The 22,662-nt window shown below is 43.0% G+C and overlaps 2 protein-coding genes and 1 long non-coding RNA gene across 4 annotated transcripts; 2 read left to right on the top strand and 1 right to left on the bottom strand.

Moving 5' to 3' along the window:
* Window positions 1-6,465: 6,465 nt before the first annotated feature.
* LOC127780528 (uncharacterized) lies at window positions 6,466-9,561 on the top strand. Its single transcript, XM_052307447.1, has 5 exons — window positions 6,466-6,996; window positions 7,105-7,505; window positions 8,619-8,830; window positions 8,908-8,987; window positions 9,102-9,561. The coding sequence occupies exons 1-4, from the start codon at window positions 6,578-6,580 to the stop codon at window positions 8,956-8,958; spliced, it is 1,083 nt and encodes a 360-aa protein (XP_052163407.1). The 5' UTR covers window positions 6,466-6,577; the 3' UTR covers window positions 8,959-8,987; window positions 9,102-9,561.
* Window positions 9,562-14,133: 4,572 nt separating this feature from the next.
* On the top strand, window positions 14,134-15,179 carry LOC127778387 (uncharacterized). Of its 2 annotated transcripts, none has more exons than XM_052304978.1 (4): window positions 14,134-14,276; window positions 14,362-14,466; window positions 14,685-14,803; window positions 14,943-15,179. In XM_052304978.1, the coding sequence occupies exons 1-4, from the start codon at window positions 14,214-14,216 to the stop codon at window positions 15,043-15,045; spliced, it is 390 nt and encodes a 129-aa protein (XP_052160938.1). In that variant the 5' UTR covers window positions 14,134-14,213; the 3' UTR covers window positions 15,046-15,179. The 2 variants fall into 2 exon arrangements, with proteins under 2 accessions (XP_052160938.1, XP_052160939.1); XM_052304979.1 differs by having other exon boundaries at window positions 14,154-14,276; window positions 14,389-14,466.
* Window positions 15,180-18,304: 3,125 nt separating this feature from the next.
* On the bottom strand, window positions 18,305-20,049 carry LOC127780029 (uncharacterized). The gene is made up of 4 exons (XR_008018765.1): window positions 19,313-20,049; window positions 18,994-19,061; window positions 18,824-18,912; window positions 18,305-18,551 (listed from the first exon to the last, which is right to left on the bottom strand). It is a non-coding gene; the product is annotated as an uncharacterized LOC127780029 (long non-coding RNA).
* Window positions 20,050-22,662: the final 2,613 nt, after the last annotated feature.

The following is a 22,662-nucleotide window of genomic DNA, read 5'->3' as shown; positions in this document are numbered from 1 at the left end:
GGGTATTTTTTTTTTTACCCGGCCTCTGCATCCAAGAGGATATATGCAGCCTTTTAAAATTAGGAACTTAGTCTATCAAACAAGAAACTTAGCACTCAACTAACATAATCTAAAATTCGCTCCTATAGAGATTTGAACTCAGAACCTTGAGGTGCGACTTATGTCACTACAACCACCTGGCTACGTGCCATTTCACATCAAACATTTAATAATAGACAGTCACAATAGGCCTATAACAATCATAAGGTTTGTTGTAATTAATACTCCCTCCGGTTTCATTTTAATTGACGTTTTGGACAAAATTATAGTCAAACTTTTATAACTTTGACCATTAATAACTTTAAAAATACTTACTTTAAAGAAACTAGAACAACATATATATATATATTGGTCTTTCAAAACACTGTGATAAAAGTAAACATGCATTTATTTATTGTATGTATTATAATAGAAAAATAAGGTGAAACATATATTTTGTAGACCGTGGCATTATCCAAAACGTCAATTAAAATGAAACCGGAGAGAGTAAGCTGGTTCAATCTTCAACCGCCGCTCTCGTGTTCCGTAGTTCACTGTTCACATACTCCTGGCTACACTGCTACAGTAGTAACGACGTGCATCGTGCAGTAACCACAGGGGCCACAGGGACTGCAGAAAGTATGTACTGTACTGTAAAGTACTCCACCCTGCAGTCCGTAGCTGCATCCAATATGCATTTCGTTGTGCCGTTGAGACGTGCCCTCAGTCGCGTCTGCAAAGCTTTGTTTGTCACGTGTCCCCTTTTAACTGATCGGAGTTATGGGACTTGACAGGAATGCAGAAAAACAAGGCTCCCTTTACCAGAAAAAATCAACTTTCATAGCGAATGTGACGGTCCAGACAGACTTACTAGTATTTTTATAACTAGATTTAAACTTGGACACAATCTTTAAGATGCTACTTTGACCAATAATATCTATAAAAATAAGATGTTTTAAATAAAAAGAGTTATATATTGTGATAGTTTGTTTGATGATAAATCTAATAATATCAATTTTATATTATTGATTTTTTTTTTGCTATTAATGGTCAAAGTTAAAAATGTCTGACTTGACACTATGTTAAAAATGTTTATATTTTGAGATGAAAGGTTATAACGTATCATATCTCAAACGAGATTAATTTATTTTGAAACAGAGTGAGTACAGTACAAGTACTAGTAAGATCTTAAAAAAAAACGTACTCCTACTCTACCAATTGCACCGTGACTCACCACCTCTCAGTCTCTCACCATGCCAAACTCCAATCTTTTGCAATTGCGAACGTGCCTCGTGACAGACGGTGATAGCGGTGTTGTTGTTTCGTGGAGCTCTATATGATACGAGCAGAAAGTATAGTACGAGACCCTGCAGGGAGTACACTCATTGCGTTGTGCCGTTCAGACTTGTCACTTGCGTCCTCTCCTCCCACTACACAAAGCTTTTGTTTGCTACAGCCTACAGGAGTCTACACAGGGTTTGTTTAGTTCACATTAAAATTATAAGTTTGGTTAAAATTGGAACGATGCGATAAAAAAGTAGGAAATTTATGTGTAGAAAAATTTTGATGTGATAAAAAAATTGAAAGTTTGAAGAGAAATTTTGGAATAAACTTGGCCTGTCATTTCGAATTGGGTACAGTCGTTTCTAAAAATATCTCCGTGACTCATCCGGAGTGAGTACGGCAATTAATGTCATTTGGGCTTAGACTGATGCGGTCTTTTCCACTGAAATGAAATGGTTTAAAAAAAATACAAAACCATAAGTTCTGGACATAAAGGAATAGATTGGGTGCAAAGTTCGGCTATTAGTGCCGTTCTGGGCTTAGACTGATGCGATGTTTTCCACACAAATAAAATAGTTAAAAGCACTAAAACATGAGTTTTGAGTAATCCAACAGATCAAGGGGACTATATATTGGAAAATGACTTCAAGGTAGTATTGGCTACATCGTCCACCCAAAATTTTGCTATCCAGTAGGACTGGATTGTATATTTTATATGACAACGAATTTGGACATATGATATGTCTGAACTAATTGCCATTAAATATGTCACATACTAGTCCCTCCGTCTCATAATGTAGCAATGTAGTATTGGATGAGACACATTTCAGTACTATAAATCTGGATGTAGTATCATGATATATATACTATCCAGTACTAGATTATCATATATTGGGACGGATGTAGTATAAGATGGAGGAAGTATAATATAGCTATTAGCTAGCACGCGTATGAGATATATAGTGAAAAATAGTTGTAGGGCTCTTTTGAGTAAATGTGAGGATTTGAATGAAAGCAATAATTTTATGGAAGCCATTTGGTTTCTAGGATTGATTAAAATTATGCTTAATCATTGGAATGGAAAAGTTCCTTTGAGAAGGCTCCAATGCAACTTACTATGTCTTTCAGCCCCCATCAGCTGGACGTATGTTGGACTATAAGCCGTACGACTTATTTATATATGTATGTTTAACAATTTAAAACCCAATGCTAAAAAAACCCCAAACTTCAAATTCAAATTGTAGTTTTAAAATTTAAATTTTAGCAACGACTTATAAGCTATAGGGGCAAAAGATGGGAGGCACTCTCTCACACACACAAATCACAAAACAGTATAATCTACTTAAGCTCTTGTCGTTTGTCCTACAACTTACAAGCCATTTACCATAATTAAAAATTTATGTTTTTTATTGAAGTTTATTTTTCAACATTGGACTAACCGATTGTAGCCTATTTACCGTATGTAAAACTTTTACTCATAAAGATTTGTTAGCTAATAAACTGCACTCCCTTCGTCCCAGAAAGAACCAATCTAGGAGTAGATGAGACACTACTTGTCTAAATTCGTTATAATAGATAGTACCTCATTCATTCTTAGGTTGATTATTTTTGGGACGAAGGGAGTAGCTAATACTATCTCCGTCCCGTAATATAACAACTTTTGGCTATGAATCTAGACACATAGTTGTCCAGATTCATAACTAAAAATGCTTATATTTTGGGACAGAGGTAGCAACTCATAACAATAAAAGTTTTACTCACAAAATGATATTAACTTATAATTATTTTGAAAATAATTTGAATTTTAAAACTAAAATTTATGTCTTTTAATTGCAGTTTATTTTGGTAATATATATGTATATAAAAGTTTTACACATAAATTATTACCATTATTATTTGCTAATAAATTACTCCCTCCGTATTTTAATGTATGACGCCATTGACTTTTTAACAAATGTTTGACCTTTCGTCTTATTCAAAAAATTTATGTAATTATCATTTATTTTATTGTGATTTGATTTATCATCAAATGTTTTTTAAACATGACATAAGCATTTTTGTATTTGCATAAAAAATTTAAATAAGACGAATGGTCAAACGTTGGTTACAAAGTCAACGGCATCATACATTAAAATACGGAGGGAGTATATTGTTTATAATTAGTATTAGACCAACTGATGGCAGCGTATTTTCTGCGTTCTTCCTATGAGCTATCCAAACATCTAGTTTTTTTTTAGCAATTCTTATGGTTTTGTTTTCTAGACTACATTTATCATGTTCCCCCGTTTTCAGAATCTTAGCATTTCAAAACGATTCTTTAAGGTAGGAGTTATGTTTTAAAGTTAAATCTGACTGATGAAAGACCTTGTAAAATTTAAAATTAACCATGGTCTACAAGATACTCCCGCTAGGCCGCAATAGTTCAAATTGGCAGTCCCATTTGGTTTGCCGTAGTCATGTGAACGCGGATAAAATTGGAATAAGCAGGCTGTTCCTCATGGGTGATCGATGGTGCATGTTATGGATGCATGGACTGACAGACAAGGGCTCATGTTGATGAATTAAAACACTATATGTCGCTTAAAATGCTATTCTCTCCATTTCTAAATATTTAACGTCATTATTTTTTAAACACGTTTGACCATCCATCTTATTAAAAAAATTAAGTAATTATTAATTTTTTTCCTATCATTTAATTCATCGTTAAATATACTTTCATTTATACATATAGTTTTACATATTTCACAAATTTTTTTAATAAGACGAACGATCAAACATTTTGTCGGAGAATGAACTCCTCCACCAGGGAACCGTGAGGCCCCATTTTGTGAGTTCGGCCGGGGGCAGCGGGTGAGATTCGAGGGCTTGGTGAGCGGAGCTGTGTGATCTTGAGGGGGTTATGCCCCTCCAAGACGATAAGACAAAAGAGGTTTATACAGGTTCGGGCCGCTATGAAGCGTAATACCCTACTTCTGTGCATGGCTGATTGAATGTAGAACACTAGTGCTTGAGCTTGCGAGACCCAAGCGCCAGTTCGCTCGGAAGTCCCCCCCTCCACCACTAGGCCTAGACCTCCTTTTATACCTCAAGGGGTTACCACATGGGCCCAACAACCAAACCTAGCTCCGATGGAGAAGTATTATAATCTTTATATTAAATGCATGTCTTGTCTCTTGACTTGGGAAGCCAAGCACACGTCGTCTTGATGATGGGGCCTGTCAAATCTTGCCGCCTGACACGGGGGGTGCCCCTGTCAGTCACCATTTAATGGGTGAAGACTTCTGGGCTCCCATTACACCGGGAAACGGGAGCCTTGCTTTGACCAGAGCGGGAGGACCGACTCCGGCTGGGATAAGAGAATGAGAACCTCTCACTATCATTATTTGATGGGATATGTCGGGCTGCACGTCGCCTGACACACGCGATGGTGCGCCTGACATCTTGGGTCCCATCAGTCATTCAACCGGTCACAGACCGGTTGAGTGCACTGCACGCCGCATTAAATGCGGCGTGGCGCGACCGCTCGGGACGCCATAAATGCGGGTAGGTGGGCACCTGGAGGCGGACACCTAACCCACCGTACGTGGTGACCTAGAGAGGGGGTCGGGGGAGCCCGACCCCTAGTCACGGGAGGGGGCGGCCGCTGCCCGACCTCGGGCCCGATCCCCCCTTGGGGGGGAGCCACGTGGCATTGGAGGGCAGCCTCCTCCATCCAGTCTCTGGGAAGGAGTGGCCGCAGCCCCACCTCGGGCCTGACTCCCCTCGGGGGAGGGCCACGTGGCATCGGGGGGCAGCCTCCTCCCTCTAAACTTGATACCCCCGGGCCCATATCACCAATACATTTGCTAAAAAGTTAACGGTGTTAAACATTTAGAAACGGAGGAAGTATATAATTGAGGAGAGCGATGCTGATATTGAAGTTTGTTGTTCAAAATAAAGTATATTAAAAGCATGGCACAAATAATGTATATAATGTGGTATCAATCTATATATGTAATCTCTAAAGTACAATCTATATATCTAAAAGGAAAAAAAACATTAAGTATAATCCGTAAATTCAAGATTAATCTACTCAAAGTACAAACAATAGTGTGTACAATATTAAGATTGTTGTACAATATAAAGATATATACTATTTCCAAGGGGAGGGAGAGATCGAGAGCTAGCGTGAGCGGGCAGAGAGGGCAGCAATAGCATAGCGAAGCCTAGTCGGTGGAAGCATATCAGTCGATGTGGGAGTCCCAGTCTCTTTTAATTAAGAGATGACACGTACGTCTAACAATAATACTCCTACTTGTATCGATCGATGTGTAGACGAGCGAATCTGCGTTGCGTTGCAGGGGAACCTGCAGCTTTTCTGTAGCTGGGCTGGTATCGACCACTGCACACGTTACCGCGCGCTACAGGTACACATGTGAACCAACTCCAAATACATCGATCTCCATTACTAACTAATACTACCTCCATCCCAAAATATTTGACGCCGTTGTCTTTTTTAAAAATGTTTGACCGTTTGTCTTATTCAAAAAATTTAAGTAATTGTTAATTCTTTTTCTATCATTTGATTTATTGTTAAATATATTTTTATGTATACATATAGTTTTACACATATCACAAAAGTTTTTAAATAAAACGAACGGTCAAACATGTTTAAAAAAGTCAACGGTGTCAAACATTTAGGGAATGAGGGAGTAGTAATAATACTAATAACTACTCCCTCCATACTCATAAAGGAAGTTGTTTAGGACAACGACATGGTCTCCAAAACACAATTTTGACTTCTTATTTCTATAAAAATATTTATTGAAAAGTGATATATGTATACTTTTATGAAAACATTTTTCAAGACAAATCTATACATATGTTTTTTATATTTTCAAACTCAACAACTTGAGAATTATTCATGATTTATATTTCATTTCTAATATATGATTTAAATATTGTTGTAAACGACTTCCTTTATGAGTATGGAGTGAGTACGTTTATAGCAGTAAGTATATATAATCTCCTCCCGCTTAATTAAGTTAGGACTGGAGTACGAAGGAAACGAAACCCTAGCCATTATTATGTTTTGAGAAAAAAAAAACACTAATCAATCAATGTCTCTCCCCGACAAGTACTGTAAGAAACGAAACTAGTGGTCCAAAGAGGAGAGACGAGCTAGCTAGCCTCCAAACGGGAGGAGAGGAGAGGAGAGAAGAACCCTAGCCGCCGGCCGCCGATCGACCACCACTCCTCTGCGCCGCCGCCGACGCATCACACCTGCGCCGGCGCGATGCTCGCTGGGGGGAGGAGGTCGGCTTCCCTGGTCCTCGCCGGCGCGCGGCGCTGGCGCAGCGCCGAAATGCTGGTGCACCCGAGGGCGCCGGCGGCGAGGATGGCGCCGCACTCGAGCCTCCTCCCACTCCCAGCGAATCAACCTGCACCGCGTCGCGTCGTCGGCAGCCAGTTCTCCTGGCCCTCTCCTCAGGCGGCGTCCGTCTCACGTGCGCCGCCGCCATCTCCGGCCTTCTTCTCCTCAAGCGGCAGCGGCGGCTCACGGCCAGGGGGCGGCAAGCAGCAGCAGGAGTTGATGAAGACCATCGAGTCCTACCTCGCCGACATCCTTTCGCAGGGGCAACGGATTCAAATAAATTGCATCGCTCAGCTGTCCGCCGTCAAGTGGATCTCGAGCTCCCTCGCCAATTTGGAGATGTAAATTGCTAACCTTTCGTCTCGTCCCCTAAATTAATGTCATTATTATTCTTTGCTGCTCCTCTCTTTTGTTGCTCATGTTACTCTTTTGATGTTTTTTAATTTTAGGATGATGCAAAAAAGGACCAGCACACTAGCAGCCAGCATAAGCGTCTTGGCTTCTGTTAGTGTGGTGGCCTCTGCTCTCTACCTTCTTGGGATCATGACGGGCCACGCTGATGCTACTCAATCTGCTAAGGGGTTGGTCAGCAACCTTCTTGATGACAAGGAGATCGCTCACAAGCTTGACCTTATGGTTGAGCGGATGACAGGGAAGGCGATTAGCTCTGCTAATCCGTTTCGCAAGTTTCTCAACTGGCTACTTGCGAGAGAAGAACAAGACCCTGCTGCGCTGCTTGAAGAGAAGTTGAGAGAAGACGCTCTGGACTGCTGGGCATCTTGGGCATCCACATTCGCCTTCCTTGTGATGTCGGTGCTGCGACCATATGGAGGCTACACCGTTTCTGAGGGTAAGCAATCTTGATTCCTTTAGGCATCTTCTACTCTCTAATGTAGAAACATTTACTGCAAAAAAATATTGGATCTTAGATAAAGCAAATCATTCACCGTTGGATATTTAGGATCCATTATCAGCTTCTGCATGTGGGATGATACGGAAGCATTGTTTCAGTTACCATGCATTGAATACTCCATATATGCATATGTTTGTGGATTCACCGGACCATGCATGACATACAACCACTTCAAGTTTTAGAGTAACATGACATTATGATGATTATTTCAGTTATGTGCTAGTAGGAATCAGCAAATTAAAGCAACACTGTGCAATTAATTAAGCCTATGAGACTTGTTGAAGTGAAAGATGGTCCTTTTTTTTTGATAGATTTGTTGTAGAAAATTTCACTGTCATCATTGGCTTAAACGCAGCCATACCAAGTTTTCAATTTGTTGGTTTTCTATGTAATGTGGTGAGAGGGGTATAAATATCCAACTTACAGTTTTACATGTGTGAGTTATTAACTTGATCATTTTCAGGGGTTAAGGCACTGTCATTTATAGGTGAATGTACAATATCGATGGTTTATATTTAGAGGTTATTTTTCTAAAGTAGTGATTGCTACGACATTAAGAATTAGATGGGTTTATTCCCAAAAAAAATGAATTAGATGGTTTCGAGATATTGTGCACATGTGGCCTCCTAATTAACAATATTATAGCTATTTTTATAGTTTCCCTTTTCATGGACCTTTAAGTCTATATATGTATATATCATTCTATACTTATTGTCACAACATATATCTTTCTTAATATGTTGTTTGATTTGAACTATCAAATTCTATCGTAGTGTTAGCACGGGCATGCTACTAGTTGTAGTGGTTCTTGTGTAGTTTTCTGTTCGCTCTAGCTCTAATTTAGCTCAAGTTACTGCAATATATGACAAATGTTACACTTACTGGTTCAGCATTGTGTTACAGCTCTAGTTTCAATTTTCAAGGTACTAATTAATCTATCTCCACATACACACATACAAAAAGTCTAAATAAACATATTAATTTTTTACATGGTGTGTTGACGACGTGCCAAAATTTTTTAATTCTTTAAATTTTTTTCTTTTTTCACAGAGAAGTTATGGTTGTGCTTAGGTCTAATAGGAGTAAAGCACGAAAGGGAAAATGTGAAACTTTTAGATATCCTGGTGAGAGAGGGGTTCGTCATGAGAGACGATAGCGGCGGTGCATCACTCGACACCGTCGTCTACTTCTTTGTGGAAAAGGGATTCGAAGAATGTGTAAGTGGTAAGTTGAGGAAGAAGATCAAACCTATCTTACAGAAGGTATGTTTTTCTTATTTTTTTCGGATTTACAATTTTGTTATGCGTGACACAATTAAAATTAATGTGATTAATTTCAGGAGTATGCGACGATGTTGCGGATCCCTGCACCAACATCTGTCATTGGCTGAAAAGCCATAATAATTTCTTATTAGTTTAGGTTGGTAGGATTTGTACTCTCTCCAAGTGTTAATCTGATTCTTATCTTCTTTTGAAATTGTTAGTTATATAGATCTGATCACTTGTCTTAACTTGAAATTTAATAATAATGCAGGCAACTCTACATGCATGGGAGTAACACACTTTTTTGGGATGCTAAAGTTTTTGAGTGCAACTGCAAACTAGCTCCAGTCCATATATTTATTTCCAACCTATCTAGTACTGCTAGTTGTAACTAGCTAGTATCTATCTTCACGATAAATTGTCTCTTAATTTTACCATCTCCATAGAATTCAGCTTTATAGTTGCTTGGTTATCTTGCCTGGTGATTTTTGTATAAATTTGGTTAAATATTTTCTCAGGCACCAAAGTTGCTTATTAATGTTAGTACTGAGTACTGTTGTGAAGATGAAATGAGTTTGAGATTGCACTATTATTCATCAAGTTCGATCTAGTATTTCGTTGAATCTATAAGGGTCATATGACTTGGTCAGTATTGTTTTGCCATGTACTCCATAATAAATCTATAATTCATCAGCACTTGAATCTATAAGGGCCATATGACTTGCTCAGTATTGTTTTGCCATGTATTCTATAATAAATCTGTAGTTCATCAGCACTTGTGTTTCTGTAGCTGTGGCTATGACGCATGGCTTCCAAACATGGCCCCTTGTTTTGCCATTTACTCTCAAATTTGCAAATTTCTTGGTACAAGAGTTGCTTGCTTAGTATTTTGTTTTGCCAATGCAAAACTTTAGTAACCTGAGCTACGTAAGATACGTTACATTCTGTTGTTATATGTGCCATAAATCTGCTTGGTTCCAATCAAATCAAAATGCAAAAGAATGGTGGCTCGTTGCTTTCATATTGCCCGACAGAAATCAAAATGCAAAAGATTGGCGTTCGATTGCATTTAAAGAAGGGGAAATGATATGGAACAAGCTAGATACATGCATAGATTCGTAATCTTCCAGCAGAAAGATAACATACTAGTACATTACTTCTAGATCAGCATATATAGCAATAGATAATACTACGACCGTAACAGGCGTTAATTAATGGATACTTCGACCGGTCTCGCATAACACAACACATCGCATAACACGAATAAGAGTTACTTGGTATAACACAACACACACCACATACATACACGAGTGCTAGCTTAGCTCTTACATGCATAGCCACATCTTGGTCTTTGCATAACACATCATACACCAGGAGTCATTACCATTGCTGCATTGCAACAAAACGAGAACTGAAATAGACGCCAGGCTAGTTACGTGTAGGCGGTGTATACTTCTTTTGGATCTCCAAGCCAGCAATATACTCCCTGATGACCTACCTGTAATTATGAGTATACCATGCACAAAAACAGCCTCCAAGGGCGAGCCCAAGGACATGCAGCAGATGCAATTAGTAGACACCTTCTGTGGAACCTGCTGTACGTTCCTTATTGTCTTCTTCATTCTCCAGCTATCAAAACACAACAAATAGTACAGAGAAACCATATGTGTTACTAATATGCGTTTAGACCAATTTGAGTTGGTTTAAATAAGAACAAAGTTAGTTCCTTCACATTGCAACTTCAAGTTTGGTTACTTCTACAAGTAGAGGCCGTATTTCCTCATCCGCGCGCATTCTTCCAAGCCTTTATGGAGGATGTGATCCCCTGTAGTTCCAGTCCTACCAACTCCCTATATTTATTTTAAAGAAATTAGTAAGCTGAGATGGCAATATAGGTCCAAATAAACTATTCAGAGTACTGAGTAATTAGTAAATGCCTACAAATGTACCCCTAATTTCTTCACAGGAAATCGATCGATCAAGCAGGCCAGACAGGTGGACAGGAATAATTACTCCCTGCCATAAGATTATTTTGGGAACGCCCGAAATGCATCTACCCTTTAAATTACTCACTGAATGGAAATTTATTTGAATCTATTCCGTTAATGCATGCAATTTTGAAGCATCCAATCTAAATTTATTCTTAGAACATTGACAGTAAGTTTCGAAAACATAGGAACATCTAATCCTTGTAAGAGAACCAGTTTGCGCTTCAAAGTATTCATCTGGTTCACCAGGAATTTCCATGTGCTAGCTAAAGCTCTCAGTATACTACTCCTAGGTACTATTTATATTTTGATCAGTGTTTTAAATAGCATGCTAAGACCTTTAGAGGTTACTCTTCTCAAACAGCTATAGCAGCTAAATTTTACATGAGAGCAAACAGCTATAGTCGGAGATAGCGTCATCTATTGCGTGAGATTTAAAACCCTGATTTTGAGGCTTGTGTTCCAGGTGCAACAAACAAGTGATGCATATGTAACAATACCACACACGCATATTTGCATTTTAAGCAACCAAATTGCAACTCAAGTTCAGTGATTCTTTTTTAGTACACCGTGGAATAGTTTAGGCATGCATACTAGTGGCAATATGTTGCGTGTCATAAACCTAGCTACTATCCTAGCTTTCATCTGCGTAGAAGATTAAAAAATTCTTGATCGCCCATGTCGATAAGCAAACAGATTGCCCTAATTTTCACAGGAAATGCATAAAAGCTAGATTCTGTGCATGAAAAGATTGTTCCCTCATCGTCAGAACCAACAGGTGGACACTAACAGTTAATCCCTGTTTTGTACACAGTTTAAAACATGCAATTTTTTTCGTGGGTAAATCACTCTCTACCATGGGAGCATGTTTTGGACATGAGCATAAAGTAGTATGTGGTTTTCAAGGATCCGATCTGAACTTTTATTTTCGGTAGAAATTGAAATGTTTTGGAAGTTTCAATATATCTCTATCTCTGTCTCTACTATTATAAAAATTGAAAATATTTTTGCCAGTACTTTTGGTACATCATCCGTGTTTGAATCAGTTTTTAAGTTCAATCACTTTTGGAAATACAGATGGAAATACATATGCGTGTTTGAATCGGTTTTAATTTTGTTCGTTTTTAAAAATACAGGAGTCATATAAGAAATCTCTTTAAAAAACTTGCATACTAACTTGAGACGATTGGATTCCAATTGCGGCTCTTATACCGTACAACAATAATAAGATTAAAATAGCCTTCACCTGTTACAACGCACGAGCATTTTTTTATCTCCATCTCTATCTCTACTGTATATATTATAAAAGTTAAAGATGTTTTTATCGATCCGTTTCGTATGTCGCAATTATGTCCGATTCCACCGTCCACCGATATATCTTGCGTCCGATTTTACTGCGCACAGATCAATTGCATTTGATTCTGCTTCGGCTGGACGGCACCGATTCCGATTCGCGAATGACTGAGATACGAAGACCGTGGCTTTGGGCCCAATCGGTACGAACCAGCCTTCGCTCATTCGTGTTAGAGTTTTGATCACGTCGCATCCATCGCTCGCGCACCAGCCATGCAGTCACGTCCGCGTGCGTCCGCCATTTTTTGTGTCGCTCGTTTCCCTGTTTAGTTCCTAAACAAAAGTTTTTCATCCTCACTACTAGAAAAAAAAGGTTTTTACAGGCGGCCCAAAACAGTTTTCCTAGGCGGGTGGGAGGACCGCCGCGGGCCCGTGCCCTGCCTGCGAAAATCATCTCAGAAAAATAAAAAAAAATTGAAGAAAAAAACCACCCACAGGTGCCGCAGCCGGCCTCACCCTCCGACCACGGCTCTCCTCCGTCCGCCATTGCCCCCACATAGGAGAGGGAGGAGCCGAGCCGCCGCGTGTCCTCCGTCCGCCGGCCTCCACAGGCGGCGGCGTCATCGTCGTCGTCGTCGCGTCGACGAGGGGAGCCAGCGGCGGAGGAGGAGAGCTGTCGTCGTCGCCCGTCGTGGCCGGTGGCGGAGGCGGCAAGGAGGGAAGCCGGTGGCGGAGGAGGCGAGCTGTCGTCGTCGCTCGTCGTGGCCGGCAGCGGAGGGGGTGAGGAGGGGAGCCGGCGGCGGAGGAGGAGAGCCGTCGTCGTCGCTCGTCGTGGCCGGTGGTGGAGGGGGTGAGGAGGGGAGCCGGCGGCGACGGAGGAGAGCCGTTGTCGTCGCTCGTCATGGCCGGTGGCGGAGGGAGCGAGGAGGGGAAGCGGCCGGCGGAGGCGGCGAGGAGAGAAGCCGGCGGCGGACGAGGAGAGCCGTCATTGTTGCTCGTCGTGGCTGGCGGCGGAGGGGGCGAGGAGGGGAAGCGGCCGGCGGAGGCGACTGGGAGGCGAGCCGACGCCGCCACTCGTCGCACCCACACCGCTCCTCCTCGGAGCCGCCGCCACTCGTCGGAGTCGACGCTGATGCCACCGCCGATGGCCTGCCGCGCCTAAGCCGCTACCTTGCCGAGTTGAGTTGAAGATACGATGAGTGGTGGGAGAGGAGATAAGAGTTGAGTTGAGTTGAAGATAAGAGGAGAGGGTGAGTGGTTGGGAGGGGTTGAGTTGAAGATAAGGTTGAGTACGAGTCTGTGACTTAGATATTTTTCAGTGGAGGTATGATTTTCTCAGGCGGACCATGTAAGGTTTCGTCTGCGAAAATTGATTTTTCCAGGCGGACGACTTAAGCGGTCTGCCTGTAAAAATAAAGGTATTTTCACAGGCGGATCGCTTAAGTGGTTCGTCTGGAAAAATCGATTTTTGCAGGCCGATGACGAAAATTCACCTTAGTTTATATTTTTCTAGGCGGACATTTGGGTCTGATGGTCATACCCGTCTGAAAAAAATAAAAGGCCAACGTTGCTAAAAATCGTTTTTCCAGTAGTGCCAATTACATCCAATGTTTAACACAATGCATGAAGTAATAAATATAGAGAAAAAACTAATTACACAGATTGCGTGCAAATTGCGAGACGAATTTTTTAAGCCTAATTGTGTCATGATTTGACAATGTGGTGCTACAGTAAATATTTACTAATGATGGATTAATTACTTAATAAATTCGTCTCGCAGTTTACAGGCGGAATCTATAATTTATTTTGTTATTAAACTATGTTTAATACTTTAAATGTACGTCCATATATCCGATGTGACACGTAAAAACTTTTCACCCCTAAAACTAAACGGAGCCTTGATTCTGATTCCGGTTCGGGATTGAGCCGTTTCCCCTTCATTTATAATGCAGCACCGGTCGAGGGGAGGCCAAACCCGTCGCATATATATCGCACTGATTTTCCTTCATCAATAACAATACTCAAGGCCGGGAGGAAAAAAAGAAAAAACCCTAATCTTTCGATCGGATCGGATTACCTCGATCGTCCGCTAGCAAGCTGAGATGGCCGCCGCGCGTGTCCTGTCCAAGAGATTGACGCCCGGCCTGTTCCTTGCCGGCGCTGCTGTATGTCCACACTAAACTCTTACTATCTCTCTTCCACCATCCTGAGGTTGAGCAGCAATTAATTAATCCATGTTTCCGACAGCAGCTGAATTACATACCTGCTGCCTTTCAGGAAGTTGGCATTAGAGCACTCCATCATGTTTCCACTGGAGCTATCCGTCTTCCCAATAACCAGGGGCTTCATGCCTTTGTAAGTGTTACGCCTCTACGGTATTCCTTGGCTATATGACGCGCGTCATGCAGTGTAACAAACAGATTCAGTAATCTTTGCCTACAATGTTAATTAGTTCCAACCTAGCTATCTTCCCCTTGGGTGCTGCCATCTGTGTCTGTTTCCCTTGCTCAATATATAAACACATATATATTATCTAAGTATGTCTTCTAACTTGTGATATTGTCTTAACGCAGCCAGCAAGAAGTGGCATGACCTTAATGAAAAACAATCCCTTGAAGCCGCCATTTTCGGATTCTATTAACGGAGCCAAGAGACCTTTTTCATCCAAATCCACCAAAAACGACAATCATTTGTAAGCAATCGTACATCTCTTTTTTTTTTTTGGATCTTGGTACCTGCATTGCATATTTACATATCAAGATGTAGCTGCATGTAAATTTACATCTTAAAAAAGTTTATGATTTCATCACTTTTTTTTTCTTGCTTTGCAGCCCCTCTTCAGAAAACAGTTTATGTTCCTGTATCTTTTTATTCACGAACATGACATTTATCTTGTCAATGCTCATGGTGCGTGAACGCCAAAGAGACATTTAGGAGGTCCCAAGTATTCTGAGGCATCCCTCTTTCTTTGTCTGTCTAAAAAAATGTAATATATAATGTGTTATGAAGTAGAGTTGGTCTGTTTGTTATTATACTATAAAAAATACCCGTGCGTTGCAACGGGTGAGGTCTATTCTAATCTTATTATTGTTATATGGTTTAGTTAAGATGAAATTCACTGTATGAGTTCGCTTGAATATATATATTTTTAGAAAATCATGAGCTGCAGTTAGGAGTCTGATCGTCTCAAGTAAGCATGCGAGTTTTTTTAAACAGATTTCTTATATGATTCCTTCTGTACTACCAAAAGTGAACGATCTTAAAAACCGACACAAATACGGACATGTAAAGCAAACGAATTTAAAAACCGACTCATACATGGATAACGTACCAAAATACCAGCAAAAACATCTTCAAGAGGGAGGCTTGTAATCAAAATATGGAAAAGTTAATTCTAATCGGGATGCATTGCATTTACGGTTGTGTTATGTCTTATGCTGATAATACTACCTAGTATAGATGGCCAAATGGGCCGCCCGGCCCGGCACGGCCCAGGCCTGGTCGTGCCCGGGCAAAGATTTGTCGGGCCGTGCCGGGCCAGCCCTCCTCTTTGGGTTGTAACATATATAGCTAAAATAAGTCTATTTTACATCCTTACTCTTTGGGTCGTCCCATATAATACGTCTATTTGTTCTCCCTATTCTTTGTGCCCTGTCTTTCATATAGTTGAAAATAAGTCTATTTCATCTTCATGAACTTCGTGTCGTGCCGGGCTGGCCCACCGTACCGAGGCATAAGCCCAAACATGGCCCAACAGCCAGGCTGTGCCGTGCCTGGGCTGAGCCAAAACCTCGTGCCTTGGGTCGGGCCGTCGGGCCTCGGGCCTTATGGCCAACTATACTACCTCGTTAGTTTTTCTTCTTTTGTAGTAGTATATATGCAGTTTGTTTTTGTATGGAAACTGAAATTATGTGGAGACTGTAAGAGTTTCCTCCTGTTGGGTCTGAATATTCACCGGAGCTCACTCAGACCTTCATTTTATCACTGGGTTCACATCCTCTGTCGTTTGCCCACTATGGCACCGTGCCGTTGGGCAATCTTACCAATCAACGTTGTAGATAAATAACAGTTTTTGATTTCGTTCACATCCTCCATGAGTTCATTCTTGATTTCCGTATGAAAGAAGCAAGACAGAGATCAAAATGGGAAGAAACAAGCCCCTCTGTATCCAGTTATCCACGATGAAATGGGTAACGCCATAAACTGGAATAAAAGCCTACATGACTGCAAAAATTACAACAACTTGATAGCTTGGAGGCATAAAGATGCATGAGAAGGATTTGAGCTTCTTTTGCATTAACTTAATCTTGCCCGTTCGTTCTGAAAGAGCAGCCACGATTGCCCCAACGTAGCATGGAACAACAGCAGAGGATGCGAACCTGTTATCACTATGCTTGATTTTTTTTTTCTTTTGGCTCAATATGAAGGTGGTGGCTTTCACTTTGACTTTTTACTGGTATGGAGAAAATAAGGTTGCCTAAGGGCAAAATTATGGCCGTGTTTAGTTTCTCCCCTATTCCCAAATTTCCATCACATCAACAACTTTCCTACATATATATAAACTTTCAATTCTTTTTCTAAACTCCTAACTTTCTTTAAACTTTTAACTTTTTTCAGGAACTAAACACACCCTATGATATGATTTATGGCACATGGTTATAGTTTGAGAACAACTTTGAACATAACTGGACGGTATGAGTAACACAAGTGGTGTGTTAGACTTGTACGAATCATGGGGTGAACACGGCATACACCGAACCCTGGTGAGAAGCCTTGAAGAAGAGAGGGGGTCGGTGTGGAAGCTGGAAGTTGTGATATCTTTGGGCAAAAAGGCCCAACCATTTTGTTGCAGATTAACACTAAACCTCTGAAATCTGAAGACAAAGACAAGGAGGTTGTTGGATGAGAACACAGTACAAAACTACAAATATCATTATGTCAAGTGAGTTATATATGCTGGACAAAGAATGTGAGAGATGGCAGATTACAAGGGACCAAAACTTCGCAAATTCCTCATGTCCCTGCAAACGCTGTGCCACGAAGAAAAGAAAAAGAAAAAAAGAAAAAAAAAAGAAATCCAGGGCTCAGGGAAGGCAGCAACCATGGCTGCCGTCCTTGGAAGAACAATGGTCAAACTCCCCTAAAAGGCTAAAACAATGACGAGATCGCCGTTAAACGCCTTATTGTTGTTGTCCCTTGCTCTAGAGTCTCTGCTTAGAGCAAATTTAATGGTATAGCCAACTACTAGCTCCAACATATCTATAGCCAATCAATCTAATAGCTCATTCATACAATAGTTATATACTACACTATTAATATTTGGTCCCACCAGTCGTACACACACTGCGTCTTGGAGTCCGTGCTACAGCTGACTATAAATCTGTAGCCTGCTGCTCTTCTCTCTTCTTATTTATCTTCTTAAAATATATTTGCAGCTGGCTTATAGTCTGCTATCGTACCTGCTCTTATATCGCTTGAGCTCGGAGGTCAGGTCAGGTTCTCCTTCCCCGGATCGGGATGGGCATGGGCCTCGGAATAATGGAGTTCGATCGTTGCTACCCGATGTCTCTACCAAGCCACGCACGCACGCACGCACGCACGGTGAGAGTGCTCCGAGACTTGCAGAATGCAGGATATCCAGGATGCCCTGCATTTCATTTTGAGTGAAAAATAAACGATCTGATGGACAAAAAAGATCGACAGATTTGTAAAGGAAGAAAAACTGTCGCCATATTTGTAGCGTTCCGAAATAAAGTATGTTTTGTGGTAAAGAAAAAGCACACTGAAGGTCGCTCAACTTGTCATCGAGTTACAGAATCGTCCTCTAACCACAAAACTAAATATATCACATCTCTCAACTTAACAAAACCATTCACATTAGATCCTTCGGTGGTTTTGACTCTGGTTTTACACGACGTGACGGTTGAGTCATAGGACCCACGTGGGCTCCACGTGTTAGGATGCCACATCTATCACCACTCCCTCTCTTATTTCCCCTCCTCTCTCTCATCTGGGCAGGCGGCAGGGCGCCCAACGGGTGGGGAGGAGGCCCCCGCTGGGGCGGGGAGGCGGAGGTCCGGCGGCCGGCGTCCGGCGTCCTTCTTCTTCGCCTCTTACCGCTGGGCGGAGTCGCCGGCGGCGGCTTCCTCCACGGCGCAGCCGGGAGGGAGGTGAGAGGAGGAGGTCCGGCGGGCCGGCGTCGCGCCGGCGGAGGCAACGCCGCCGTCCGCATCCTCGTTGCCGCTGCCGTGGCGACCTTCCTCCACCGCGCGCCGCTCGACGCGGGGGATGCCGATGGCGGCGGGGCCGCGTCTCGCCATGTAGCAGCCGTCGACGATCCTCGCGCCGTCGAGGAGCATGGCGACCAGGAGCCGGCGGCGAACGGAGGCGACTAGGCTGCGGCGGCGAACGGCCGGCCGCCGAGGTGGCCCGCTGCAGCGCTGGTGAAGTTAGGATGATGCCTTTCAGTTTTGCTCAGATATTAGGGAACAATGATGCCTGAAAAATACCAGCTATTGACAAGCACAAGGGAAAGAAGAACATGAAGCAGCCAAACCATTTCAAGTTTTCAACCAGGCTATTTTGTTAATGCTTTGCACCATTGCTCTGCCCGTCAGGATATCCGTTATTCACAGGCCCAGAGGAGTAGTGCCAGTTTCTAAACCTCGCCTAAATAGAGCTGAGAAAAACTACTTATTGTTACAAGGCATACCTTCAAAACAACAACTCCACTAGTGGAGTGACCAAGAAGAAAACAGGGGACCCCTGGATTCTCAGCACAATTTTACCAACAAGTACATCCTGTTTGAAGATAATAAGATATTTCATAAGTAACTGAATGAAGGAATAATTGCAAGACTGCTTGCTTATATTCAGACTTACTATATCTTCTAGTACAACATAATCTAGTGAAGGCACATAACCATGTAGACCATCGCTGCCACCATGCCCTGACATTGTATATGAGTTAGAGTTAGCCTGTTAATGTTCAAAATAAAAAGCAGAACCAAACAGATGTTGTTGATACAAAAAACAATGCAGACTGCATGGATAAAATCAATGAAATTGCCTACTGTATTTTGTTAGTAAGTGTGCACTGCAGAGTCAATTTGTGCTACGAGTGAACAGAATGTGGTAACATTACGATCATGAGCTATTCTGAATAAAATTTCATGCTTTTGTCCATAACAAACGGTAATACTTTGTTATTTTGATTGCATGCCGGCCGCCGAGGTGGCCCGCTGCAGCGGCGTCTGCACGACCTCATCGCCACGGACGCCTTCCGCCGCGACCACCAGGCACCAGCGCCATTGCTCCCGCCACCCCATGCCGCTCTTCTTCTACCGTCTCGACCACTGAGCCTACCCCGACCGCGTTGCGTCCACCTCCGCGGCGTCGACATCGCCGCCCGCGAGTCCCACCCGGTCATCCCCTTCGCCCACGCCAACGCCAACCTCCGCCGTCCGCCACACGCCCGGTCATCTGCTGCACTCCCGCGCCCCGACTGCTCCGCCGGCCGGCCGCTCGCCGCGCCGTCACCGGTCCTCAGGCAGGCCCGTGCGGCGGGTGCATCTGCCGCAGCCGCTCCGCCGGCCGCGCGCCGCCGGCTCGTGGGTCTCGTGGGTGGCGGTCGGCGGGGGAGCCCGCGGGCCGCTCCTCCCCCCCACCGCCGCCGCGTCGCCCGTCGCCGCCATCACCGCAGCCGCGTCGCCATCAAATTGGAGAGAAGTGAGAGGGAGATGAGGAAGGGAGAGAAGAGAGAGATGACTAAGCCATTTGGCTGGCCAAAATCCTCCCCCACTAGGCAAATTTGGCCAGCCAAAAGTCACTGTCCAACCATGAGACCCACACACTTTCCTGCTCCATCTCCTCGTCAGTCGTCCGTTTGTCTCTCGCATTGGCTAGGCCGTCGCCGGCCACGACCACCGCCCTCCGCGCCGTCGCCGACCGCCACGACCGCCGTCCTCCACGCCGTCGTCGGCCGCCGCGACCGCCGCCCTATCGCCGGCCGCTACCGCCGCCCTCCGCCCTATCGCCGGCCGCTACCGCCGCCCTCCGCAATGTAGCTGGCCACGACCGCCGCCCTCCGCGCCGTCGCCGCCCTTGACCGCGACCCCCCGCGCGGTCCCCGGCCGCCGCGACCGCCGCCCTCGACCGCAGCCCTCCGCGGGGTCCCTGGCCGCGACCGCCACCCTCCGCGGCTGCCGCCATCCTCCGTGGCCCAGGTCATCGTCGTCTATTAACGACCAAATTTGGTAATTCAAGTATCGGAGATGAAGATAAAATCGAAGCGGAATTCAAGAGATAGATCGTTCCGGAAACAGAGCAAGAATCGGCCGAAGTCCGAATCGGCTACCACCAGAGTCGGCAGAGTTCGAGTTGGACGAGGTAGCCGATTGAGCCGATTCCGACAATGTGACTCAGTACACGTTGTCGGGTTGAGTTAATGTGCTTCATATGGATTGCCACGCACGGATTGAGTCCTGAAAAGGTAATTGTATCTATTAATTAGGATATTTTATGTAATTTCCTTAGAGATAAGTTTGGGCAAAAGTCTGCCGCAAAGACTTATGGTATCTTAGAGTTTGTTAGAGATAAGAGTCGTGTCCGACAAGGACATATTTTGTATCTCGGGTATAAATACGACCCGAACCCATGTAATCAAACAACAGACGTTCAATACAATCTCGGTACATCGCCACCCTTTTACTTTCGTTTCATCTCGACGAGTTCTTGCTTTCGGGTTGAGCTGCATCGTTTCGATCTTCAGCTAGAGGTAAACTTGTCATGACGGCTTGCGTTCTTGGGATTAGTGCTTCCATCTTTATGACACTCTAATCTTGTTTATGTAATTCGTCAAGTTATCATGTATCCTATATAATCTTTGACAATATTGTTATTTAACTTTCAATCGGCTAACATCTATCGTTAGAAGGCAGCTGATTAGATTAAATACCAATGTTGACTTAGATTATATAGGTTATCCACCATCCTATGAAACATCCAACGGCTTGATTGTCTAGATATTGTTATTCTTTCCATACTTTTAGCTGCATCAGTTGAGTTTGACTTTATAAGTCGTGATTAGAATCTCAATCTCTAGCCTACTTTTGGTTGCTGATTAGGGTAGTATCGGGGTAGTTAAATCAGGTAGGCTAGAGTTCTTGCTTTTGGTTGTTTATAATGCTTGATTGATATGTTAAATCCACCCTTTATGTTAAGATCTTGTTGCATCTAGGTATATTAAGCTTCATGTTTGATATATTTTGCTTGCTTTAATATCTTAATATAGAGTGGTATCGGAGTATTAGCCGATACATGCTGGATCTATCTGATCGACTATGCTATGAATGCTTATAATCTCCTTGTTAATATATATTTCAATCTAAGTGATTTATATTGTCTCGGCATGGCGACCGATCTATCCTAATCACTTGATTTAAGTATATATCGACAGAAGTATTATATACCGTTAATATCTACAGCCGATTGAATAGATTTAGTTTTTTCTTACTTATTTATGACTGCCGATCGATCCAAACATGACATCGGCTCAAAAGATAAATAATATGTCATCGGCGACTGGCCGATCGGCTATCATTTATGGATTTAACTGCTATTTTCCTGTCTTTATTTCTTGTTGATTGCAAGATCAAATCAACTGGCACGCTCACGAACCTAAAGGCAAAATTTTTGGACCTGCACTGAAGTTAAGCAGATCTTTCAGGCCTCGTGTTTTTGCATCAACATCGTCGTGAGCCTCCGTGACCGCCGCCCTCCGCGCCGTCGCCCTCCGCGCGGTCCCCGGCCGCGACCACCGCGCTCCGCGACTGCCGCCGTCCTTCGCGCCCCAGGTCTCGTCGTCACGAGCCTCCACCGCCGCCGCCGCCAGGATAGGATTTGGCATGAGTGAAGAAAGGAGAAGGAGGAGGAGGAAGAGAGAAGACTTGTGGGACCCAATGTTAAATTGGAGAATGTGAATGGATAGACTGTTGGAGTAAAAGGCAAATTTGGCTCTCCAATTTTTCAGACGACTAGCCAAATGCTAATTTGGAGAGCTCAAAATAGCCAATCTGTTGGAGATGCTCTTAGTGGCGATGTGCGATGTCCCTGTTAGATCCGCTTCCGTCGTTAGGCTGTGTGTTAGATCCAGGGGTGTAAAGTTTTAGCGTGTCACATCGGATATACGTACATACATTTGAAGTATTAAACGTAGTCTAATAATAAAACAAATTGCAGAATCCGCCTGTAAACTACAAGACGAATTTATTAAGCCTAATTAATCCGTCATTAGCAAATGTTTACTGTAGCACCACATTGTTAAATCATGGCGCAATTAGACTTAAAAGATTCGTCTCGCAATTTACACGTAATCTGTATAATTAGTAATTTTTTAATCTATATTTAATACTCCATGCATATGTCCAAATATTCAATATGATAGGATGTAAAATTTTGCCAGGAGATCTAAACAGAACCTAATTCTCTTATTGGAACACGCAGCGTACTGCGGGCTGGGCCAGTCTGCATGTAGATGGGCCTCCCAAAATC

The sequence above is a fragment of the Oryza glaberrima genome, chromosome 7, assembly GCF_000147395.1.
Source record: "Oryza glaberrima chromosome 7, OglaRS2, whole genome shotgun sequence".
NCBI lineage: Eukaryota > Viridiplantae > Streptophyta > Magnoliopsida > Poales > Poaceae > Oryza > Oryza glaberrima.
The sequence above is the reverse complement of the archived record's forward strand: the minus strand, read 5'-3'. Positions and strand labels throughout refer to the sequence as shown.

Coding starts and splice junctions, on each gene's coding strand:
- LOC127778387 (XM_052304978.1), top strand. CDS start 14,214: ATGGCCGCCGCGCGTGTCCTGTCCAAGAGATTGACGCCCGGCCTGTTC. Junction 14,277..14,361: donor TGTTCCTTGCCGGCGCTGCT/GTATGTCCACAC, acceptor TTCCGACAGCAG/CTGAATTACATACCTGCTGC. Junction 14,804..14,942: donor ACCAAAAACGACAATCATTT/GTAAGCAATCGT, acceptor CTTGCTTTGCAG/CCCCTCTTCAGAAAACAGTT.
- LOC127780528 (XM_052307447.1), top strand. CDS start 6,578: ATGCTCGCTGGGGGGAGGAGGTCGGCTTCCCTGGTCCTCGCCGGCGCG. Junction 6,997..7,104: donor TCCCTCGCCAATTTGGAGAT/GTAAATTGCTAA, acceptor TTTTAATTTTAG/GATGATGCAAAAAAGGACCA. Junction 7,506..8,618: donor AGGCTACACCGTTTCTGAGG/GTAAGCAATCTT, acceptor CTTTTTTCACAG/AGAAGTTATGGTTGTGCTTA.